We start from the raw sequence: 23,170 nt of genomic DNA on the forward strand, positions 1-23,170 counted from the left end.
GTGCTCCTGATGCAGCTGCTTTAGAAAGCACATGATTTACGGCTCGTTCATCCGTCGTACATAGATCACACAGATGAGTTGGCCTGACAGAGCATGTAGCTAAGACAACTGGTCCACCTGGATAATGAACAGGTTTTAATCATAGGAATAGTGGAAAAAATATTATGCAATGGTTGCAATTTGGGTTGTAACAGTTTTTTTTAAATCTCTTAACATCTTACAACATATAATTTTTTCACATTTTTGTGATATCGTTGGAGATTAACGCTACACGTGACATAATGTTGACACTTTTTAGGACATCTTTACAAACATCCTAGCTAGGGATGTCATATTATCGGTCTGATATTGGCATAAAAATGTACCATTAGTCAATATTGTTATTGTTTCTTTTGCCTATCACGAAAATTGATAAAATAATGCCTTGATTTCGCCGGCAGTTACCAGACTCATAGAGAGAGGAAGAGTGTGAACTGTTGTTTGAGACAATTTTTTTTAAAAATGGCATAAATGTGGCATTTTTTTCCAATAACTTCTGGTGAAGGGGCTGCACAGTGGTGTAGTGGTTAGCACTTTCGCCTTGCAGCTAGAAGATCCCTGGTTCGCGTCCCGGCTTTCCCGGGATCTTTCTGCATGGAGTTTGCATGTTCTCCCTGTGCATGCGTGGGTTTTCTCCGGGTACTCCGGCTTCCTCCCACAGTCCAAAAATATGCTGAGGTTAATTGATCATTCTAAATTGCCCGTAGGTGTGAATGTGAGAGTGATTGTTTGTCTCTGTATGTAGCCCTGTGACAGACTGGTGACCTGTCTAGGGTGTCCCCTGCCTTCACCTGAGTCAGCTGGGATAGGCTCCAGCCCCCCCCGCGACCCAATTAGGATTAAGCGGTGTATAGATAATGGATGGATGGAACTTCTGTTGAAGTAGTTTTCTTATTTTGCGCAGACGATGTTTACATTTGGAAAGCCTTGTTGCATTTGAGAATGTAGCCAGTGGGGCATCACAATAAAATGAGGAATAATGTGTTAATTACACGACAGGAAATATGTGGTGTTACCTAAAATTAGTTAAATAGTCCACATATATCGGTATCGGTTGATATCGGAATAGGAAATTGAGAGTTGGACAATATCGGCATATTGGTTATTGGCAAATAAAAGCCAGTATCGGACATCCGTAATCCTAGGCCTGTATCAGTTTCTAAAATTGAAATAAATCACAATCAATGACTGGAACTGAGGCAGTTTAACCCTTGTGTCGTCCTGCGGGTCAAATTGACCCAGTTTAAAGTTTGAAAATGTGGGAAAAAATATATATTTTCACAGTGAAAACCTCCACATTTTCAAAATTTTTTGGAGATTTTTCAAAATTTTTTGGTGAGGAAAAAAAGAAATGTTAAAAAAAACGTTTTTTGAAGAACATTCAGGAAAAAAAAAATCAACCAAAATCCAGCGAATTTCACTGGATTTTGGTTGATTTTTTTTCTGAATGTTCTTAAAGAAAATATTAGAAGTGTTACTGATATATATGTAATCACTTTAGATATTTTGGGGATTTTTTTGGAAGATTTTTACTCATTTTTTGAAAATATTTACAAGTATTTTCTTGCCAAATTTGGGGGATTTTTTTTCTAAAACTTTTCAGGGAAACTTTCAAAGAATTATTGGAATTTTATCCCCGAAGGTTTTGCAAATTTTCAGAAATTTTGGGAATTATTTTGCTGAAGGAAACAATATTTTTTGGTGCCCATAAATGAAGACAACAGGAGGGTTAAACATCCTTATTTGATCAGATGCAGCAGCGGTGTGCTCAGCTAAAGGTGGTTTAATCTGTCTTAATGTCAGCTAGGGCAAGTTCAGCTTTGCTTATCAGAAACAACATTATCTTTCACTGCGATATAAAGGTTCATGATATCAGTAACTTATGGCTCGTACATGGACGACCCACCACAGCTAATTACTTCCACTTTTTCAGCATATTGACACAGGCTACACTTTTTGTATTTTGTTTTTTTGCATTGATATTGTACCAGCTGTGTTTTCAACAGCTTGCAAACAAAGAGGTGTTAAATGAGTCACTGCTAAATCCTGATGATGTATTACATTTAATAGAGTTTTGGTGATGATGGGAAGAGAAGCGCTTACCGATGGTGAGGTCGTGAACTGGCTGAAACCTCTTGTCTGTGAACTGTAGTAATAGACATGATTTTCCCACACCTGAAAAAAAAGACACACAAACAGTATTAAAGAGGGGTCTAATTCAGCTTGACTTGAACTACTACACATAACAGATAAATCCACAAGCTCACAACTCCCACACAGCTCTCACACACTGTGCTGTTTGTAGGCGACAACAGTCTGCAGGGAGTTACGAGGGTACAATAGTAATTTATGTCGCATAAATGCAATTTATTCATATCTAATATGGAAAAAGGGAGTCATCATTCAGTCAAAAACCAGCGGAGGAAGCTTACACACCATTTTTCTAGGCTTGTTTTAGTCAGCATCATTAACTAACAGCTAGCAAACTAACCGACCAGCTGGCTACTTCGAATGTGTGATGCCAGTGTTTTTCCAAAAGGGCACTAATGAATCTGCTCGTTATCAACACTACACTACACTACACAAGGCTCCATTTGTGAATTTTGCAGACTGTGGAAAACAATTACTTGGATCAAAACTGCAGTCACGCAACACAGTGTCTACGTTATTTTTTCCTTTTATGTAGCCTGACCATCGTTAGATTTAGATCATTCTGAAAACAAAACGGAGACGTCCCAAAGTCAAAGATTCAAGGAAGTCTTCAGTTACAAAAACAGAAAGTTGTTATTTCCCTGCTAAGACACAACTAAGTAAAAGCACTAGAAAACACACTGAAAAGGTTTGGTGCAGTAGCAGCTTCTACTGCAACCTGTTCCAACCTTAGTGTTCATCCTTTGACAGTGTATGCTGGTGAATATTACACTAAATATCCATAAAACAAAAGGCTGGGTGATATAGCTGAAATGTTTAGCTTCATTTCAGCTGATAACAAAAAGCATTAATAATCTTTAATTACCTATTTTGGAGTTTGTTCATGCAATTAAACTTTGTGAAAAACCCATATCTATCAATTCCTACTATGAAGTGTCTATCATTAGGTCACATTTTAATTTTCAGCATGCACAAGCAGTCAAATTTCTTCCACTTAAAGGATAGCTTCGCAATTATTGAGCACGTGTGTAATAATAAAGATATTGTTCAAAAGAATGCAACCCTTAAATGCAAGAAAAATAAATACATCAAGCACCAGTGAATTCAGCCAGTCACTCCATCTGATGTATTATATTCAATGTGAGCATCTGCTAATGCTCTGTACTGACGTTTCAGTGTCTATTTGGGAACAGATGTTTACTGATCTGTAAAAAAGTGAACTGCATCATCTTCACCCCAACCTAATTCAATTCAAAAGCTTTTAAGAAATACGAGTGTGCAGCAGTTTCAAAAAAAAAAAACCCCAAGAAGCATCAAATTAAACACTTTATTTTTCCTAGTTTATGGTCGATAAGCATTCAGCGGGGGTTAAGGAGAGCTTTTGCATATGTATGTGTGGAAGAGAAAAGCAGTGGACTGGAGGAGGGGGTAGGGTGAAGACAAGAACAAAAGAAGATGCTAAGGAGAAGCTGACAGAGATTCATGGAAGTGAGGGTCATTCAGTTCCGTGGTTTCCAAGGGTCACCATTGCCAGGCAGTGGTGTTGCTAGGCAGGGACTGTGTGATGATGATGATCTCAAGGAGGGAGGATGGATAAAAGGTGTAACAGCCGTGTCACCGTCACCTTGCAGTAGTCAACAAGCACCTGCATAGAGAGCAGTCATCCACTAACAAGACTCACAGAGAAAATAACAAGCAGCTTAGGTGCTACTGGCTACTTCTTCCAATTAGCTAAATTAGTAGCAATGTGATTACCGGGCCATTCAAGCATAATAACACACCTTCCCATTTCTGGATGAGAGGTAACAGCGTGATGCCGGTGGTACAGAGCGGGAGCAAACCACCTATAATCAAAGCCTGCTGTGCCTTCGAATGGCGAGAGAGGCTACAATCAGAGTCGGAATTAATGGAGGACTAAGTAGTACGTTTCCGTGAAATCTCTTTCCAGCAGCTTCTAGTCGAGGTAATAACGCCTCACCTTCCTCTATCATGCAGAGGTAATTCTAAATCTGGACAGACCTGCTTCTATCAATAAGAGAACAAGTTGAGTGGACTACTGACAGGGGGAATAATAAAGCCGGCCTGGCTGAACAAACACCAGTGACAACCAGCGGCCAACATTCTGCTTTCTTACGGTCTCTTTTAAGCGGTAAACCTACGCTAGCTAAACATCTCCGTGCTAATTATAGGAAAGCTTTGGCGAACACACCTTTTCAGCAACCCCAGACAATATATGGTGCACTAAAACACACCTGGCAAAGTGAAACATAAACCACGGCTCTGCTCTTCACACAAGCATACCTGGTTAATGTGATTTTCCAGTTTCTGAAAGCTGGCTTAAGCAGTCGTCATAGCAACAAGTTCATCATTCATGGTCGAACCCACTGTAGGTCGTCCCGACTAATACAGTCATTTTCCAATAGGGCTGCACAACTAGGCATCTACAGATCAATAATGTTGTAATTGTGCTTTTTAAAGGAAAATGTGTGATTTGATGAGAAGTTAAGAAGATTCTCGATATTTAAAAGACTGTTTCAGCTGCCTCTCTCTAATATTAGTCACCATTCTGTGGTCCAGATCAATGTCCCGCCCACAGCGCTATCTGACATTACTCTGATAAGTAAAAGCCTATCAACATTAAAGGATAAATGCTGGAAGGTTTCTTTAAATTAGACACATATGCTGAATTCTGGCACCTAAATTTTGGTTTGTGTATATATGTATGTTATCGGCCTCCTTGCTTACGAACAATCATTATCGGGCCTAAAAAGTAATATTGGTTGATTCCTAAATATCATAAACCAGGGTGTCGAACATGTGGCCCACGGGCCAAAACCGGACCTCCAGAGGGTCCAATCCGGTCCGTTGTACGACTTTGCCAAGTGTAAAAATTCCAGAGAAGACATGAACTGCAGATTGTAAATTTGGAAAACTATAAATATAAAATAATTTCTAGACCATGACAACTTGTTTTCATCATGAAGTAAAATACTAGATTGCTCATTGTTCTTTTGTGCCTCATTTTTGTCATATTTTGTGTTGTTTTTGCCTTGTTTTTTGTCTGACTTTTGCTGTTTGTCTCATGTTTTTGTAGTTTTGTTTCCTTTTGTCTCGCTTGTGTTTTTTGTCTTATTTTTATCATTTTGTGTTTTGCTTTATTATTTTTTTGTCTTGTTTTTGTCGCTTTGTGCCTTTTTTTGTCTCGCTTGTGTCGTTTGTTTTTTGTCGCTTTGTGTCTCATTTTTGTAATAGTTTGTCTTGCCCTTGTTTTTTGTCTTGTTTTTTGTCTGACTGTACCACATCATTCCGTTCCAGATACCTGTGACTAAATGTTTTGTACCTGTTGTAGACACTCTGATCTGTAAGTTGTAATGTGGAAATGATAAACTGAGGCTGAATGTTTTTGAAATTGAACTTATTTTTCTTAAGAAATTTCAGGTTGTTCATAATGTTTTGTAAAAAGATAATTCCTTAAATGTCAGTATTTTCAGAACGTATTTTTTTGCCCTAAAACAAAGGAAAACTTTGGAGTTGTGGTTATTTATAGATTATTATGCTGTGATTTTACTGGCCACCTGAGATCAAATTGGGCTGAATGTGGAACCTGAACTAAAATGAGTTGTCATAAATGAATAAGCAGCTATACATAGTTTGAAACTGGACAAGAATAGTTGACAGCTGACAAAAAATTCTGATATTTACAAAGTATAACATCTTAATTTGGCATTTTAGAATGCAATATGTGTTAAATGCAACGTACAACTGAAATGAATGGGAATATGATTAGTTCTGCAGACATTTGGTCATAAACCAAACCACTAGACATGCGGAAACTGATCAGCTGTTGGCACCAAATGAAGAACTAAGAATGTGAATGTCTGCAACAAATTTCAAGGCAATCTTTCCAACATTTCTTGAGAAACAAGTGAGGCTTTAAAAAATTACAAAATGACTCAAAATTAAGGTAACAGCAAAGAAACAACCAAGCTAAATGTTTTTAAGTTCACCACATAAATACTCACAAAAACTATTAACTATTCCATGGTTTTAGATGAAGCTTTGAAGCAAGAAAGCCAAAGATAAATCTATTTCTTCCTGTTCAAAGAATGAAACTTCAGTATGAGGTTCAGTCAATTCATCAGTTAGCTCATCAATTACTGTTTGTGCTGCAGATGTGTTTGACAGTTGAAGAGGAGGCCGCTGAGATGCTGCTCTGCTCATTTACTGCAGTAACCTGAAGCTTAGCAAGGTCAGCAGAGTGTAGCACAATCCCTGCTGAGGAGTCTCACAGAAAGCCTGTCCACATGAGCTGTCCGTGCAAGCAAACAAAGCAACTGATCTCAAGCCAGCGGAGCTGCCAAATCACAGCGGTTCCTGTGAGCCGACAGCAGGGGTTTGAAGAAATTCATAAAGTTAAACAGCGATACAACCTGTGAGTCCCGAACTTGTAGTTTTAGAGGTTGTGAAAAGTTTTCAGTCAGCTTCTTGTACATGAACACACTTGTTTTGGTATTCTAAGTCTTTTTCTGTGCTCTTTTCGCTGGTTTTAGGTGATTATGTCTCGTCACTGTCAGTCAAATTTGGTCTAACTACACCCACAGAGACCAGATGAAGCAGTTTTGGACGGTTAACTCATCAAGTCTTTGAGAGAGGATCATCACATTTTATCTGCACCCAAACAATCTAAACCCTCAAATAAAAAAATATAATACACGAGTCAGAATACCACTTTGTCTGTGAGGCAGCTAGTCAGAGAATACAGTGTCAAATCAGGTCATGAGACTTCTTGACCACACATACCACTCATAAGGCTCAGCTAACATTCCTCATTTTTACGGAACTTCAGTTATTAGCTGAAAAAGTCTCTCTAAGTTAAGATATATTTCATTCATTAGTGCAGACATTTTCCTACACAAAGTTAACCTCTAATTCGAATTGAACAGCAAACTATTCTCATTTCCATTATGTAACATGCTGTAGTTCAACTCTGACTTCAGTTGTAGCTCAAAGGTTTGTTTGAATTAACGTACACATTACTAATGTTTGTGTTGGGCAGTCTTAACAGCTATCACAGCTAAAATACTAGCTGATAATGAGGAAAAAAACAGTAAAGCAACAGTTTCTAGATGTCTTGTTCCACACGAATAAACTCTGACATGAGTTGTTGAAGTGTAAAACTATACAAGCAACTATTAACCAGAGGAATTAAAGTAAAAAGTAACGATAGTTCATTAGAAAAAGCACTGTCCTCGACAACTGTCATGTTCTATAGAGTTTCACCACCGCACCATTGAACTGTATGCCCCCCGAGGGTCTTTGCTGTCAAATTTTACTGAGGGTAAAAACATGTACTCAGCAGCTAAACCTGGAAGATCTTCATACAAAATATTACTGAATGTAGGGAAGTTTGAAGTATTGTTATTATAGTTGCATTGATCTTGGTGTGCTTAGTTAAAAAAATACAATAAACTCCAAAGGAAACACGTCAATGCTTCTGTTCTGACGACTGACGCATCACAACGCACCTCCAAATTCTCCGAACGGGGTCAAACTGTCTCAGAAGTGGAAAGTCTCTGGAAACTTGCAGACCTACAGGCAGCGCTCACTAGAACAGAGTCTATTTTTGGAAGTCTAACCACGTACAGAGGCTATAATTTTCTGTTCAGACTCGGCTTGTCTCTCTGCCAACATGATCTGTGGATGGCCTGGCTGGACGCCACCGGTCAGAGAGGAAGTCCGACTTTAAGCAGAATTCACATAGTTTACAGTTCAATCAATAACTCTTTCACTTCAGTAATTTCCAGCTTCTGACTTGCTTCATAGAGCAAAGTCTCTCCTACAACACTGAATCTGTGGATTTTATTAGGTAATATTTTGAGCTCGTTCTATTAGCTAATACTAGAGAGAATACGTGCGAGAGAGAGGGGGATGACACTTGGTCCTGGGGATGTTACACGACCAGTACTGTAAACTCCTAAACCATTAGAATGCCACAGTCAGTAGGACTTTAACAAATGTCCTTGTTTCACTGCTATGTTGTAATGCTTTGGCTACACTGATGACATTATGTATGCAGAGTCTTAGTGGAGTGGAAGTTTTTCATTGAGATCTAACATCTACAGACGACAGTAAACTGTAAAGGTACGTGTTCACAGGGTCGGTTATTTCTACGCTCCCTTTTTGTTCTCTAGGTAAGCAGCTATGCAATGCATTCAAGTAAAATTGCAATGCGTTTTCAGAAATGTGACGAGATGCCGAGTACCCTTTACTTGAATAAAGTTGCTGCATGGCTATTCTTCACCTAAAATGTTTTCAGAAATACATACAGGAGGTCCTCGGTTTACGAAGTTCTCGACTTATGTTGTTTTGCCATTACATCAGAACTGGTTCAGTGGCACTAGTTGGCGAGTGGAGCAGATGAATACTGTATGTACAATAGTCACACGGCTATAAGACGGCTTTGTTTACATTGCTGCCACATTGGATTATGCTACATTCGCTAACTTCATTATGGCTCCCAAGCGTAAGTCAGACTCTTCTGATGCTTCGAAGGAAAGGAAAGTCATCTCCATGGAAGTGAAAATGGATGTAATAAAACACTCGGAACAGGGCAAAACACAGACTAACATCGGCTGGTTGCTTGGACTAAGTCGCACGACTATCTCGACGATCATCAGCGATAAAAAGCGGATACCTGAACATGTGAAAGGATCTGCAAATATGAAATCAACTGTGATTACAAAGCAGCGTAGCGGTCTTATTATTGAGATGGAAAGATTATTACTGCTTTGGCTGGAAGACCAATGGCAACGGCGTATCCTGGTGAGCCTTAAGTTGATTCAGGAGAAGGCTAAAAGATTGTTTGAGACACTGAAAAGAGAAAAGGGGGAGGGGAGTAAAAGTGAAGGGTTTGGGGCTAGTTTAAACAGACGTCGTCGTTTAAACAACGGCTTTGTTTACATATTCGCTGGTATTTTGCTGTTGTGTTTCAGTGTGAGCTAGTGACTGTTTTCATTACTGTAGTTGTACAAATATGTAAACTGATCAATATGGTGATGCACGTAACAGCTGTGTTTACATTTTCACCGGACTTGCGGCAAAAATCGACTTACATCACACCGTAGGAACGGAACTCCTCTGTAAGTATTGGTGAACTGTTTTCGTTATTAAAGTAAAAGTTTCCAAAATATGCCAGCAAGTTGGTCAACTTTAAAATAAAGCCTGTAAGGGAGGCATTTGTAAAATTAGGTACAGCCAAAGTATGCACAGCTGGAGAAGAGTAAAGCCTGTAATGCCTTAATGTTCGACAACACCTGTCAATAATTTCATCGTCACACTGCCTGGTCCAACACCTATCCAGCGTCCGGTATTTGGGAAGCAGCACAAGTCATCATTTCCCAAAACGCCCGTGAACCATAAAGGATAAAGCTACTAAGCAACCATTGGCTGATGCTGGGGAAATAATGCTGCCAAAAGAGTGATCGAGACTCTAAGTTGAAATCCTGTTCCAACTTAGAGTCTCGATCACTCTAAGTTGGAATCCTGTTCGACACAAGGTTGTAATTTACTGTATACCGGTAGTTTAAATTTTTAAAAATGTGGACACTAATTACCATTATCTTGTATGAACTCTAGAAATACAGCTCTATGTTATGTTTGCATCGTGGATCTCAACACAAACCACTGCTTACTGGCCTGTTTATGGATTATAGTGAAAGCAGACATTACGAGTTCAGAATAGCCACAACTTAAGAACCTACTAAACTGGGTTAAGAAAAAATAACTGGGAAGCAAACTGTTAGCACCGAAAGGCTTAGAACAAAATGTCAGACACAAGACAACTTTAAACATGTTTGACAGTTAGGGTAGAAATACTACAGCTGTTTGCCACAAGGCTGTTTCTTCTGTCCCAAATGCTGCCTTTGCAATAAATCTAAAAAAGATCGTCCACGTATATACCTGACTGACAACAATTCTTTCATTCTCTGCGTGATTATCACTGATCTAAGCCAAATGGGTGGAATTTAATCTGCACACCCAATTGTTGGACAACTAACCAGTGTTCGTAATGGATGGTACGGTGCAGGTAAGAGTTAGACTGTGACCTGAAGGGGGATAGAGAGAAGGCCTTCATAGTATGTTTCTGTCATGAAGCATCAATTGCCGTGGACAAACATCATGGCGACCAGAGGCTGGACAGAACTTAAATTATTTGCTTTGACTCAACATGACAGTTTCATTCTTACAAACAGACACACCCAACTGAAACATGTCAAACTACTGTACTGTCAGACCAGACACAGATAGAGAAGGACAGTTAAAAAATGGCTGTGCAAAGCAGCAGCCAGCAAGTCTCCATTAGTCTGCAGAAGGTTGAGATAAGGAGAGGTAGATGTAAAAAAACATACATAAAAGACATGAATAGATGCAAAATAACTGACCAGATATAATAAGTAAAACATTTCTGCAGACAGGCAACTAAAGCAGGAGATGATAACCAAATACTTTGATCCTATAATGGCATGTCTTCTCATAAAAGCATCGATGCTGAAGCAATAATTTTTTGGTAACTGTAATTAAACAAGGAGTACTCTTAGCATTGGTATTTGTATTTTGTTTTACTTGTCTTAAGATTTTATTCACATCTATTGAAAACACCAAAATAAATAAATAAATGTTGGTCACAATATCAAAGATGAGCTGCAAAAATGCAAAGTTTTATAGACTAAACCTAAAAAAATATATGTAAAAACAATATCCCAATCTCTGTCTTAGAGTCTAAAATATGAGGCTCGTGTCAGCAGTATTTGGAAACACCAACTGGCTTTACTCTCACAACATTAAAAGGATTAGTCAAAGGTTTATCAGAACCTGACTGACTGCTTGTTCAGTCTTAAATTACTATTTGCAAACAGTTAGATAACATTGCTAACCACGATTAATTATCGAACACAGCTTGCATCACAGAACAGTAGAACACTAGAGTCTAGTTTCTTGTTTAATGTGATCTGTGTGTTTGTATGTTATACGTGTCCAATTTCAACGAGTGTGTCTATTGATCACTTTGTTGACAGAAATCACATGATCTACAACGTGCAAACATCCTGCAGCTTTGGTTCTAGTCATTTTCAGTGCCGCATCATTTGCTGGCCTTATTGTTCGATTATTAATATCTAGGGTCAAGCGTCTCTGATGAAGGGTATGATGAAAAAAAAGTTTTTGTTTAGAGTTGTGTGACTGCAGTAAAAGAATGTGTGGTATTTCGATATTTATTCTCAGTGAGTCTCTTGGACCAATGTGACTCAGGGTATGTCCAGAGAGAACGCAGCCAAACAGTGTGGGATTATGTAAACTCATTTCAAAATCTGCTTCTTGTGTTTTGAAATAAAAAAATTCAATACTAAATCTACACTATTCAATGTTTTTCCAGAGTTTTATCATCCTAACCCTAATGTTTTTGATCTTGGGTTGCTTCCACAGATTTCTGGGTCGTACCCACCAAATTAGTAAACAGATTTCTGCCTTTCCTACCTTCGACTCTTCCTTTCTTGTGGAATAACTACAGTACAAGAAACAAGAATCTAGGATGGCCTGATAACCTAAGATGTTTAGGTGTGCTGGCTGTAACGCTACTGGTCACATATTGGCACTGAACATATGCAATGTAATACTGTTTAACAAGTCTGCAAGAAAAACAATCTGTGAGACAGATTTAGCAAGATTTTTGCAATATGGAGAGGTGTTTAGGTGGAGCTAATAACAGTTATTGAAATGTTCTACTCTCTCATTTGCTTGAGAAAAAGCCCAATCCTGGGATTCTATGTGTTCTGCACAGATGGAGTACTTCTGGTGGGGACATGCATCAAGCTTGGACCTTGGCTGCAGCTCTCTCTGGTACTTGCTAATAGAGATAAACAACAACAGCAGGCAAAACATGAACCTGTTTTGCAATAACCCTGTAGTAAACATGCAGCCCACCACAGTGATCACCTAACCATCTGATCACCCCTGACAACCTCAAATAAATGAATGAATATGCAATTTAGGAGTCTTTCCCTGACAGACTCAGTAGCCTGCACTGGAATGCATTTTTTCTTGCTTTAGTCATCTAAACTAATAATAATTTGATTGGTGCTTTCATGCCTGGAGACACACATTTGAATCTTGACTGTATATTTAGCCAAGTCTCCTTCTATTTAATGATCTTAACACATTTCTCACTCTGGCTCAGATGACTGCTGTTAACCCTGTCTGCTTTTCTGACACTGGGGCTACATCATTATAATACAACAGCATTTTAAATGCACCTGCTGCCACACTGCAAGCTAACTGAGCAGGGCCGCCATCAGTACAACCTGCTAGCTGTAAACAGATGATAACGCTACCTATTTTTTCCACCGGTTCCACACACAGGTGGCTACACGATATAAACACCTATGGTCCTGCAAAACACAATACGCATAGAAAATCCAGCAGAGACTTCAATCGTAGTCGGAAATGTGGTGAGAAATTGGAGCTGCTCAACGCCATTTCAGGGAATATTAGAGGCTTTAGCTTGGCCTTAACGGAGAAGAAGCTAAGCTAATGTTAACTGTGTTATCGGGATACATCCACAACAGAAAGTCGTTAAGGTTGTAGTTATTTGTCCTGTGTATTAAGATCTAATGGAGCGTTAATTTGCTGTCATGACAGCTGTTTGCTAAACATTTAGTGGAGCAGCTATGCTAGCTGGGCAGTTAGCTAGGTTAGCAGACTGTGGCTAACACCCCCACCCTCGACGCAAACGGACAAAAGGCCCAACACAGATCTGCCAGTGTCAACAACCGCTACACCGAAGCAGCACAGGTAAAGATTGTGTCTGGGTGACTGCGTGTAGTTTTCTGGCACTGTCAGGGTGTTTAAACGTTATTCATATATGTTACTAGGGAACATTGGAGCTGTCATCCCACCCCTTGCGTCTCTGCTTTTACCACGTCATTGGACTATCCAACACTGCGGAAATACACCGCTAGCTAGCGGCTAGCTAGCTGGATGCTAACTGGCAGGCTAGCTGCCACTGGCTGCGGCTTACCCGTGTCTCCAATGATGATGTATTTGAAGAGGTACGCGTACGCCATGGCCCCTGGTTTGTGTAGTCAGCTGTCTCGACCGTTACACCTTCGTAAAACCGACCGTAACCGTGTGAAAAAACGTAGCTGAGAGCCTGTTTGCCTGTTTTTCTCTGTCGGTGCTCAGGAAGGAACAATAAACAGCCAGCGCTTCGGCTCGACGTCACACGGCCCGCCCTCGCCACGCTACAGAATGATACGTTCAGGCTCCGCTCGGAAACTTTATGGTGAGTTCAGTTCTTCGCTCTTTACCGAACGAAATAGACGTGCAGTGTACAATAACACCCTGTGAAATACCAGCTACATTTTACATGATTCTAAATTGCACCACCTCACAGTAATTGCATGTCGTTTAAGTTTAACAGTTGGTTGTTTGCTCTTGTGTAGGCTATATTGGTAAGATGTGACACTTTTCTGGAAAATTTCTGGTGCCTCAGCTGTCACTTTGATAAATTTCTGCAACCAGCACCCCCTTTACCACAACGTACAGAAAAAGGAATATAGAATAGCTGAACACAGAATTGATGAAACCATCTCAAGCACAATATGTCACCTTATATTTGATATCAAAACTGATAAAATATTGACTATAAGTTAATTTCAACATTTTGATGTCTTTGTATAACCATACAATGACAATACAACAAAAAAGCTAAAATACTTAAGTGAACCACTAAAAGTATTTGCCATTTATTGCCCTAATATTTGTTTGTTTTTGTAGTCAAACAGGGCCTTCAATACTGTTTTGACCATTACTATCAATAGTCCTAATGAACCACATAGGCCTTCTTAATTGCTCACCAAAAATAGTTATAAATGTTATATTTATTTAAATTATTATACATTTGTTAATGAACCCAACTGGCATAATGAGATCTTCTTCAACAAGACAAAAGGAGTATAGAATTGATTCTGAGTGATTTTGGTCCATAATCAGATCCCATTGCAAAATAAATTGTGATGATTTGTTTTTGCATTTTTATAAGTTTCAATCAGAACTATGTGCTATTTCAAGTACCACTGTCATTCAAGTGTCACTATATTTGATGTCACACCCACTTTGATGATATTATACCAATGTGAGCTTTCTGTCTTTATCAAATGCTTTTCAGCAACACATAAGCATTAGTTTTGGGTTATTTTATGTAATCCTTGAAAAGACACTCGTTGCAAACCTTAATTCTCTCAATTTGCCTGCCGTTTCATTTGAACAGTGCTCACCTCTAAAATTAAAAACTAACAGTTTTGATGTTAAAAATACAGGTACCTCCATAGGAACTCAATGCAACAAAAGTCAGAACACTTTTCCTTCCTGAGACTCAAATCTTGTATTTTTTTTCAATGAATGCATCATGGAGAGTTTGCTGAACGGGTTGTGTTGCTCTGTCTTTCTTTTTAAAACACCCCAAAGGCGTGTTGTATTGGATTCCAGCCAGGTGACATACTTGGCCAGGTCATAGTTTTGAGTTTGTTTTACTTTAGAAACTCCTGGGTGATTTTGGCAGTGTGCTTTGGATCGTTATCACGCTTAAATATTCCTCCTCTGCCAAGTTTCTGCAGACTGGGAGTCACTTTGTCAGCCAGTATTTTGGTACATCCACAGATATTCATGGTGACATCTATAAATATCCTCTCCCCAACACCTTTAGCAGTCATCCAGCCCCGTTTCATCACACTGCCACCACCGTACTTCGCTGTCGGGAAGATGCGTTCACTGTGGTAGTGCTGACCAGGTTCATGAGAGACACAGACAATGAGATAAAAGCTATAAAATATACACTTCTGGGGTTTTTTATACTCATTAAATGTCTAAAAATTTACTTTTCTCTTTTCGACGCCTCTCCTCATGCCCTCTAACCACCTCCTCCTCAGAAAGAATCTGCACATACTTCAACAGACAAAGCATTCATCAAGCAGAAATGCCTTCAATCATAATCACCAGTGTTCGAGTGAAGCAAAGAAGGAATTTATTGACATAAAAATCATTCATTCTTGTAGTGGCTGTTGCATTTACTTTTCAGTATCACAGTGTGTTTTCATCCTGTTAGATGGGAAATTACCTTTATTGAGATACTTAACCTCTACCAAAACATTACCCCTTTTCATTCAGGTATGCTTTATTCAGATTTAAACAGCATGATTTTTTATATATTAAACGCACACAACAGTGTCTTAGCTGAACCAAAGATTCCAGCAAATGCTTAAAGAACAACAACTCTCTTAGGGAAGGAAGACAAAACAACACTTTACATTCAAAGCAAGCAGGGCTGACAGAAACTATACTGGGTCAATATATAATTTTGTATCATAGTTGACATTTTTGCTGTTTTCAGGCCTAAAATCAACATGGCCGCCTATAACCAAACACCACATGGCATTTTTACAGAAAGATTCTTCTAAAATATTATATGTACAATTGAGTAAAATTGAAATTGAAAGTTATTGATAAAGATATTGTAGTAAACCTATTGACTATTTTATATTAAATAACTCAGAAAGCCTTGGAGTCTTGCCAGTCTTTTCTTCAGGAGGAAATGACATCATGTGGAGCAGGTCATGTGATCTGGAATTAACACACTTCCTTGAGAAGTGTTTTTGTAATGGGGAACTTAGTTGAAAGTGATTTCTCAGACACAATTTGTTATTTTCCATATAAAATTTGATATATTGCAAAAAAAAGAGAAATCTGTCATGATTATCTCAACTTAATAAAAAGAACACAATCAAAACTATTTTTAAATCAGCTCCTTTTATTATTGTTTAGCTAATTAGAAGGTGATTGTTATTAAATTGGGATGGTTATTTAGCTGACATTTTAGTGAAATCCAGTAATTTTTTTATTAATAAGTGATTGTTTCCATAATAAATAATTCTAGAATTTGTAAAGACATGATCATAATGAACATAAAAACCTTATTTTTTTTTTAACTTTTAATAAAAATGTATGCAAGATATATCCCATGGACTTCAAAAGTCTCTCAGTTATATATTGACCCTACTAGTTCCTGCTGCCGGCTGTTGTGTTTTATTGTGACCAACATGTTTCTAGCAGTTCACAGGACATTATATTGACTCACATTTATCTCACCCTAACTTCCTAATCTTTAACCTAAACTAGACCTGAAATTAAGTCTTCATACTAAAATTAATTGACATACATTATCAAGACTTGCTTATGTCCCTGAAATTAAGGGATTAAACAGATTTATTCATTCACGCACACATTAAAGTTGCCTGAAACCTAAAGGTGTGATCGCCTAAAAGTGAAAATACTTTTGTCTGTGACTCCAGTTTGTATACTTTCAGTTCAAGGTAACAGACAGCTGTATTCACTTCCTGAATTCAAGGGTTTGTTTAACCCTCATCAGTACAACTTGTCATATTTTTTTATTTGTAAATTGGATTTTTCAGTCCCTTTAGGTAGTCGTCACCCACATAGTTGTCATCACATACACCAAAGCTTGTTTGATTCCAACCAGGTTTGTGGTGTATATATAATAAATCATTTGGGGTACATGCGGACCCCAGGCAGACTGTGCATCTTTTATCTATGTATGTTTGTGTTGTGTTGCTCTTGTGATGACTGCTTCAGTTGCATTGTGTTTCATTTCAATTCAGGAGTTCTTTCACTAATATTGTACACAATACACATCAGTAATCATCAATAGTAATTTCATTGTTTTTCATATTTATCTGTAGATGACACACATTTTAGGAAAATATATATTTAGAGGATATGGACAGGTACAGAAATATGAAACAGATGAAATACTATTGGGGTCCAGCTGGATCCCAAGTGTACGGATGAAGTAGGTTTTGCCACGTGTAATGATGAGGGTTAATTGCAAGTGGATTTTGAAAGCTGGTGCAACAACTATTCGATAAAAAATGTTTTTTTAAAAAGTCAAAAACTGCATAGTCACATGACAGTCCTTGATTTTCAGCTGAGCATTGTGTTGTTGTCAGCAACATCTCAAACATGAAAACAAGGTCAGGAAGGAAACTCAGTGAGCATGACTCAGCCGCTGCACAGAGGAGTCACGGCTTTGAGAAAACTCATGAAGAGGTGGATTCAGCGAGTAGAGTCGGTGTGTGACGACAGCTTCATCATCAGCAGGACGTCTGAGCTGATTGGTTTGATTCTCCTTTCACTGAAGAATGATGCATGTTTCTGTGGTTCCTGCAGCAAATGATGGACCAAAACCTCGAGATGTCGCCTCTGATTTAGCTCTATGACGCTGACTAAAGGTGACTGACAGGCTGACATTTCATTCTCTCTGGTGAGTTGCCATGGTTACAGCAGTGTAAAAACTGGACCCTGTTCACCCAGTTCGGGTATTGATCCAGCATCTAAACGGCTTTAAAAATGAAGACACTGCTTTCTTGTAACAAACAGCAACACTAACACTGACTTTGAATTGATGGACATGCATTGAAAAATAGGGCAGGAGGTATTAACTAGTCAGCATAGTTACTTAAAATATATCTGGATGTTAAACTCAGAATTAAAGATGCCAATCATGATCAAGTTAAATGTGTGACAAATGAATGTTTCTTAATATACATTTAACTAAACAAAGAGCTCTTTAGATTACAGTTACCGCAGTTGCATAAAAGAAAACACCTCAAATCATTGTCTTTTCTTGACTGTGTGGTTAGTTACTGCACTGAACCACTCAATGGCAGCATGTAGAGGGGTTACTGCAACATCAGCAGTGCATGCATGGGGACAAAAAAATCCAAATTAAAGGCCAATGATTGCTTATTGTTCATATGCAGATTTTAAATGGTCAACAAATATACCTATTTGAATATAAATCATTCTAATAATCATTCAACTGTAGCTGCAGCTGAGCTGTATTGTCTGATTGTTTCCTGTAGGGAGAAGCAAAGAGCTGTGTTTTAGAAAAGACATGTTAGTTTGTGTATAGCAGGTGTTAATCTGCTGTATTATTTAACTATATCATGCAAATGAATAACTGCAATGTATGTAGATGATGAAAGAGATTATTTACAGTTGCAAAATCTCAGATAAGACTCAAGGTTACTGGGATAATAAACTGTAAAACACTGAAAATGTAACCAAATTGCCTAAAACTACAATAACATACATGCTGCTGTTTTACAGTATTATGATTGTAATTTACTTAAGCGGTTAACTATTGTATAACAATTATGGCATTCTGTGGAAGACAATGAGGTTCATTGTTTAATAGTGTAACTATTAGCACCAGTTCTTTGTGTTTCCACCAACTCAGCACCTACTCCAGGCTCCAAAAACTGGTGCTTTTCAGGCACCAACTCTTTGCTGGGCCAGAGTTAGGAACCGAGTATGTTACAGGCCGGGAGTGGGGTTACGGTGATCAGCGGTGGAAACATAGAACCACCATTTCGTACAGCCCAGCGAGTAGTAGTACTAGTGTTTAGTGTTAGTGTTTTCAAACAGGTAAATATGGATGCTAAATCCAAGCAGCAGTGGTCTGAGGAGGAGCCCCAGAGCTTCCTAGCACTGCGGTCTTCAAAAGAGATTCAGTCAAAGTTAGAGGGAGCCTCTCGGACCAAGCCGGTGTTCGAAACGATCCAGTGGGAGATGGCTGCAGATGGGTATGAGCAGAGCATCGACTAACTGTTCAATAAACTTAAAAAGCTCAAAAACGACTACATGGACCAGAAACGGGTAGTCGCAGTTGCTTGTCACTACGTTGAAGACAGGTAGCTACAAACAGCATGATTTTTTGTTTCTGGATCGCAATGTAGGCTTGCAAAGTCAGGAACGGCACTTCCATGTTTATGGTGTGCGAACGTTGTTGAACGGCTACACATACAGTGACATACTGACGTTTTACAGCAATGACGTGGCTCCTTGTCAATGGAAAAGCAAACGGGTTCTTAGGAGGCACGAGATTTGGACCAACTAAGCATCAACACTGAACTAGCACCTGGTTCTTTTTGGTCGAAAAGAGGTATTACAGAACCGTTAAATTACTGATTAGTTCTCGAGTGCTTTGTTTGTCTCTGAGTAACTCAGGAAATACTGTGGAAAAAATGCCATGATCAAAGGAGGTAATTGGGGTCCGACAACAGATTTCTGCCCATTAGGAGGTTAATGCGACCATGGAGACGTGGATCACAGGCAGGGAGACTTCATGTTCTGGTTTTGGCTCTGCAGCATAGAAACGAGGGAGCCTGCCTCTGAGGACAGTTTCCTGATAAAGAATGTAGGGCAATTAACATCAGCAGCCTGGAGGGTATGGGTTAAGACAGAAAGAAATTAAGAACAATCGGGACTGTGAACTATTCATCCCTTTTGACTTTTTGCACATGTTTTTCTACAAATAACCCCGGTTTAAAAATACATTACTGTCCAGCCATTCAGTCTGGCAGCAGTTCATGGAAGTATAACAGTTCAGCCTCCATTCAAACTCATCTGGGACGAAGCGCTGAGCTGCTGCCAGAAGTGGCTGCGGCTGCTTTAGGGTTTAGTTTCTCCGTCCATCTTGAAGTCATCAGAGTTAGGAGAGCAGTTTAGCCTCTCAGTTTCTCCGGTCCTGCTGTTTTCGGCCTGTTTTCTCAACCGCCGCTGCTTCCTTCACCCAAGGGTGGGTCAGAAACACCAGCGTGACCTTCCTGCCAGCATTCCAACACACACATGCATACACAATACCACCAGGGCAGCAGCACAGAGGTTCAACACAACATAAATCAAACTGAAACTGACTAACAGTTAATGGGAAGAAAAACAATTAAAGCTGATTCACTTTACAGTTTATTTGCACTTGTGAACGGAGGGCGTGAAAGAGAAGCAGCGATCTGTCATCGGATGGAGGGAAGCCAGGCTGAGCGAACACACCTGCAGCCTGCAGAGGAGCAGAGAAAGAAAGGAAGACGGAGAGGAAGAAGGAGAGATAACAGCAGAGCAAAAGAAGGAGGAGCAACAGAGCAAAGGGAAACACCGAGGCAGAGCTCACACATCAGATAGTGGCTTTAAGAGGACAAGAGCCACACAGAGGAAAGAAGAAGGAGGGGGGAAAAGACATAAAGAGGAAAGTGAAAAAGAGTTGTTGCTCAGCTGGGAATCCATCCAACAGTGACTTCAGTTTGTGTCCAAGTTAGCGGACAAAGCAGCCTGACTGGGAGTCTACTGGGAGCTCAGACTGGTTTGTGCCACAGCGAGCAGGTTGCCAAGCACCATGGCCGACAACGTGAACGAGGAGTCGGATTATAATCCTGGGAAAGATGAGCTGGACTGGGGCTACGAGGAAGGTAGGCTTGTCTGTGGCAGCGTGTGAAGGGATGCTGGGAGACATGTGACATGTTGGGTTTAAAGAGTCTGAAGACAAAACTTTAGAGAACCTATCAGCCTGTTAGTGAGTTCTGCAGAGATGATAAACTTTAAAGCTAAGTTTGGGTTCATGGACTGTAAAAAAAAATCAAGTCAGAACAGGATGTACAAATCAAGTTGCATCTGTGTTTCGGTTTGATGTTTAAAAAAAAAAAAGTATTTACGGCAGAATTCCAGCAGCTGTGGTTGTCTGAATGCTACCTTAAAATCACAGTCAAACATTTTTTACATTTACGGTAAAGAAATGTGTTGATATTGTTGATTTTAGGGTTAAAAAATGTGTAAAAATTAATTTTAACCTTTAAAATTTGAAAATTTACATGACAATGCTACATAAAATAAAGTTTGTGTAAGTTATAAATATTACAACATTTTTCCATTATCAGCATAACAGTTAGTGTATTTAATATTAAATATGTGTATTTTTTAGGAAAAAATGTGGTTAAAGTTGTCATAAATATTAAAGAATATGTCCGTTATTAACACAAAAGCACATCAGTTTGACAGCTACAAACCGTATTATTTACATGTAATAAATGCAGAAATGTAAGTTGTTATAAATATTGCAGCATGTTTCCATTACCAGTACAACAATATGTACAGTTAACTGGGAAAAACTGGATTTTTTTCTAGAATGAAATGCAAAAATTACAGTATTGTTCTACATATTACGGCATTTTTCCATTAAAAACTGTGCAGGAATTGGGAAATGTACATTTTCGAGAAAAAAAAAATCTAAAAATCACACTTTTCTCCTGATTAACTTATTTATGGTGATTCAGTGTTATAAAAACTGCATCTAACTGTTTTAGAGTTACAAATTTTTACTGTCATGGTTTGACAGTTTTTTATCGTAAAATGTACAAACATTTTTTACAGTGTAAGGTTATTCCATTTGCAAATGGAATATGTTGCTCTATATTAAAGTTGCTCTATATTAGTTAAAGTTGCTCTAAATGATTTAAAGTTGCTTTATATTAATTAAAGTTGCTCTGAATGAGTTAAAGTTGCTCTGAATGAGTTAAAGTTGCTCTAAATGAGTTGAAGTTGCTCTATATTAGTTGAAGTTGCTCTATAGTGAGATAAAGTTGACCTACACTACTGTTGCCACCAGATATTTGAACAGTAGTGTAGATATAAAAGGCTTGTGTAAATCCTTGTGTTTGCAAAGCAGTAATGCAATTATTCTCATCCCAAACACAGATGGCAGTTTAACAAAAATATTATGGTAGTATAGTAATTAAATAAGCTAACCCTCACTTATCATCAGAAATATTGCAGCTGCACTCAAATGCATTGAAATAAAACACTCCAAAATGAAATACAAAGCATCTACAACATGCCTCTAACTAAGCACATAAATCTATATTGGTCTTTTATTGGATCCTGTTCTAATAGCTATGACTTTACAAGCTTTTACACATGTTACAGTGCCTATAAACAGTATTCAGTGGTCAGAGTTTTTACCTTTTACTTCTTTATTTGAATATGGTACATTGACTGTGCAATAAAGAGACTAATGAGGCCACCAAGACACCTACGACTCCTCTGAAGGAGTCACTAAATGGGTTGAATATTTATGCAGTTACTTGTATTGCATTTTATATTTTATATTAATTAGTGTTACTTTGTAGACAACTGTTCTCACTTTGGCATGAAAGAGTCTTTGTCTTTTGTTAATTCTTGTCACCATGATTCATCTTTGAAAAGCTATGAAAGGGGAACATTTCCAAATGAGGTTGAATAATTTTTGTAGGCATCATCTGTGAACATCTGCTGTCCCACTATTGTACAGGAGTAGATAAACTATCTGTCAATACAACTAATATACAATAAATACACAACCTATACAACAATTCAAAAGTTTGAGGTCACTTAGAAATGTCTTCATTGTTGAAGGAAAGGCTTTTTTCAATAAAGATACCATTAAATGAATGATAAATCCAGTGTAGACATAGTTAATGTGGTAAATGACTATTGTAGTTGGAAACAGCTGATTTTTAATGGAATATCTCCATAGGGGTACAGAGGAACATTTCCAGCAACCATCACTCCTGTGTTCTAATGCTACAATGTGTTAGCTAATGGTGTTGAAAGGCTCATTGATGATTAGAAAACCCTTATGCAGTTATGTTAGCACATGAATAAAAGTGGGAGTTTTCATAGAAAACATGAAATTATGTGGCAAAGCATCAAAAGAGTGATAACATTTCAACAACGGTGCTGGCAAATGAGAATCTTACGCATGAAAAGGTCATTATGATGCAGCTGTTTGTTCACGAATTTCTTGAAATGACTTGCTGAGTTATGGACTGAAAGGGGGAATCCTAACAGTTGACTGCTGCACCTCTATAAAGGTGGAGGTTTACAGAATCAAAACATGGTAAAATTAAATTTAGCAGAGGCAAAGATTTACTTGTTAATGTAAAAGAAGTGGAAGGAGCTGCAGTCACTGTTACTCTAAAACAGGGGTGTCAAACATGCGGCCCGCGGGCCAAAACCGATCCTCCAGAGGGTCCAATCCAGCCCG

General features: G+C 38.5%; 2 protein-coding genes across 3 annotated transcripts in view; one reads left to right on the forward strand and one right to left on the reverse strand.

Moving 5' to 3' along the window:
• Positions 1–13,474, reverse strand: part of rab2a (RAB2A, member RAS oncogene family) — a 41,078-nt gene extending 27,604 nt beyond the window's left edge. Inside the window, exons 1-2 of the mRNA XM_023291819.3 lie at positions 13,262–13,474; positions 2,143–2,214 (exon numbers count right to left, since the gene is read on the reverse strand). Coding sequence (XP_023147587.1) covers positions 2,143–2,214; positions 13,262–13,307 — 118 coding nt within the window. The 5' untranslated portion in view covers positions 13,308–13,474. The remainder of the gene's footprint in view (positions 1–2,142; positions 2,215–13,261) is intronic.
• A 6,524-nt stretch (positions 13,475–19,998) lies between these two features.
• Positions 19,999–23,170, forward strand: part of ca8 (carbonic anhydrase VIII) — a 30,180-nt gene continuing 27,008 nt past the window's right edge. Inside the window, exon 1 of one of the 2 annotated variants that reach the window (XM_023291832.3) lies at positions 19,999–20,561. In XM_023291832.3, the coding sequence (XP_023147600.1) occupies positions 20,489–20,561 (73 nt within the window). In that variant the 5' untranslated portion in view covers positions 19,999–20,488. The remainder of the gene's footprint in view (positions 20,562–23,170) is intronic. The other variant, XM_023291831.3, reaches the window with a different exon arrangement.

Source organism: Amphiprion ocellaris, chromosome 10 (assembly GCF_022539595.1).
Source record: "Amphiprion ocellaris isolate individual 3 ecotype Okinawa chromosome 10, ASM2253959v1, whole genome shotgun sequence".
Classification (NCBI taxonomy): Eukaryota; Metazoa; Chordata; class Actinopteri; family Pomacentridae; genus Amphiprion; species Amphiprion ocellaris.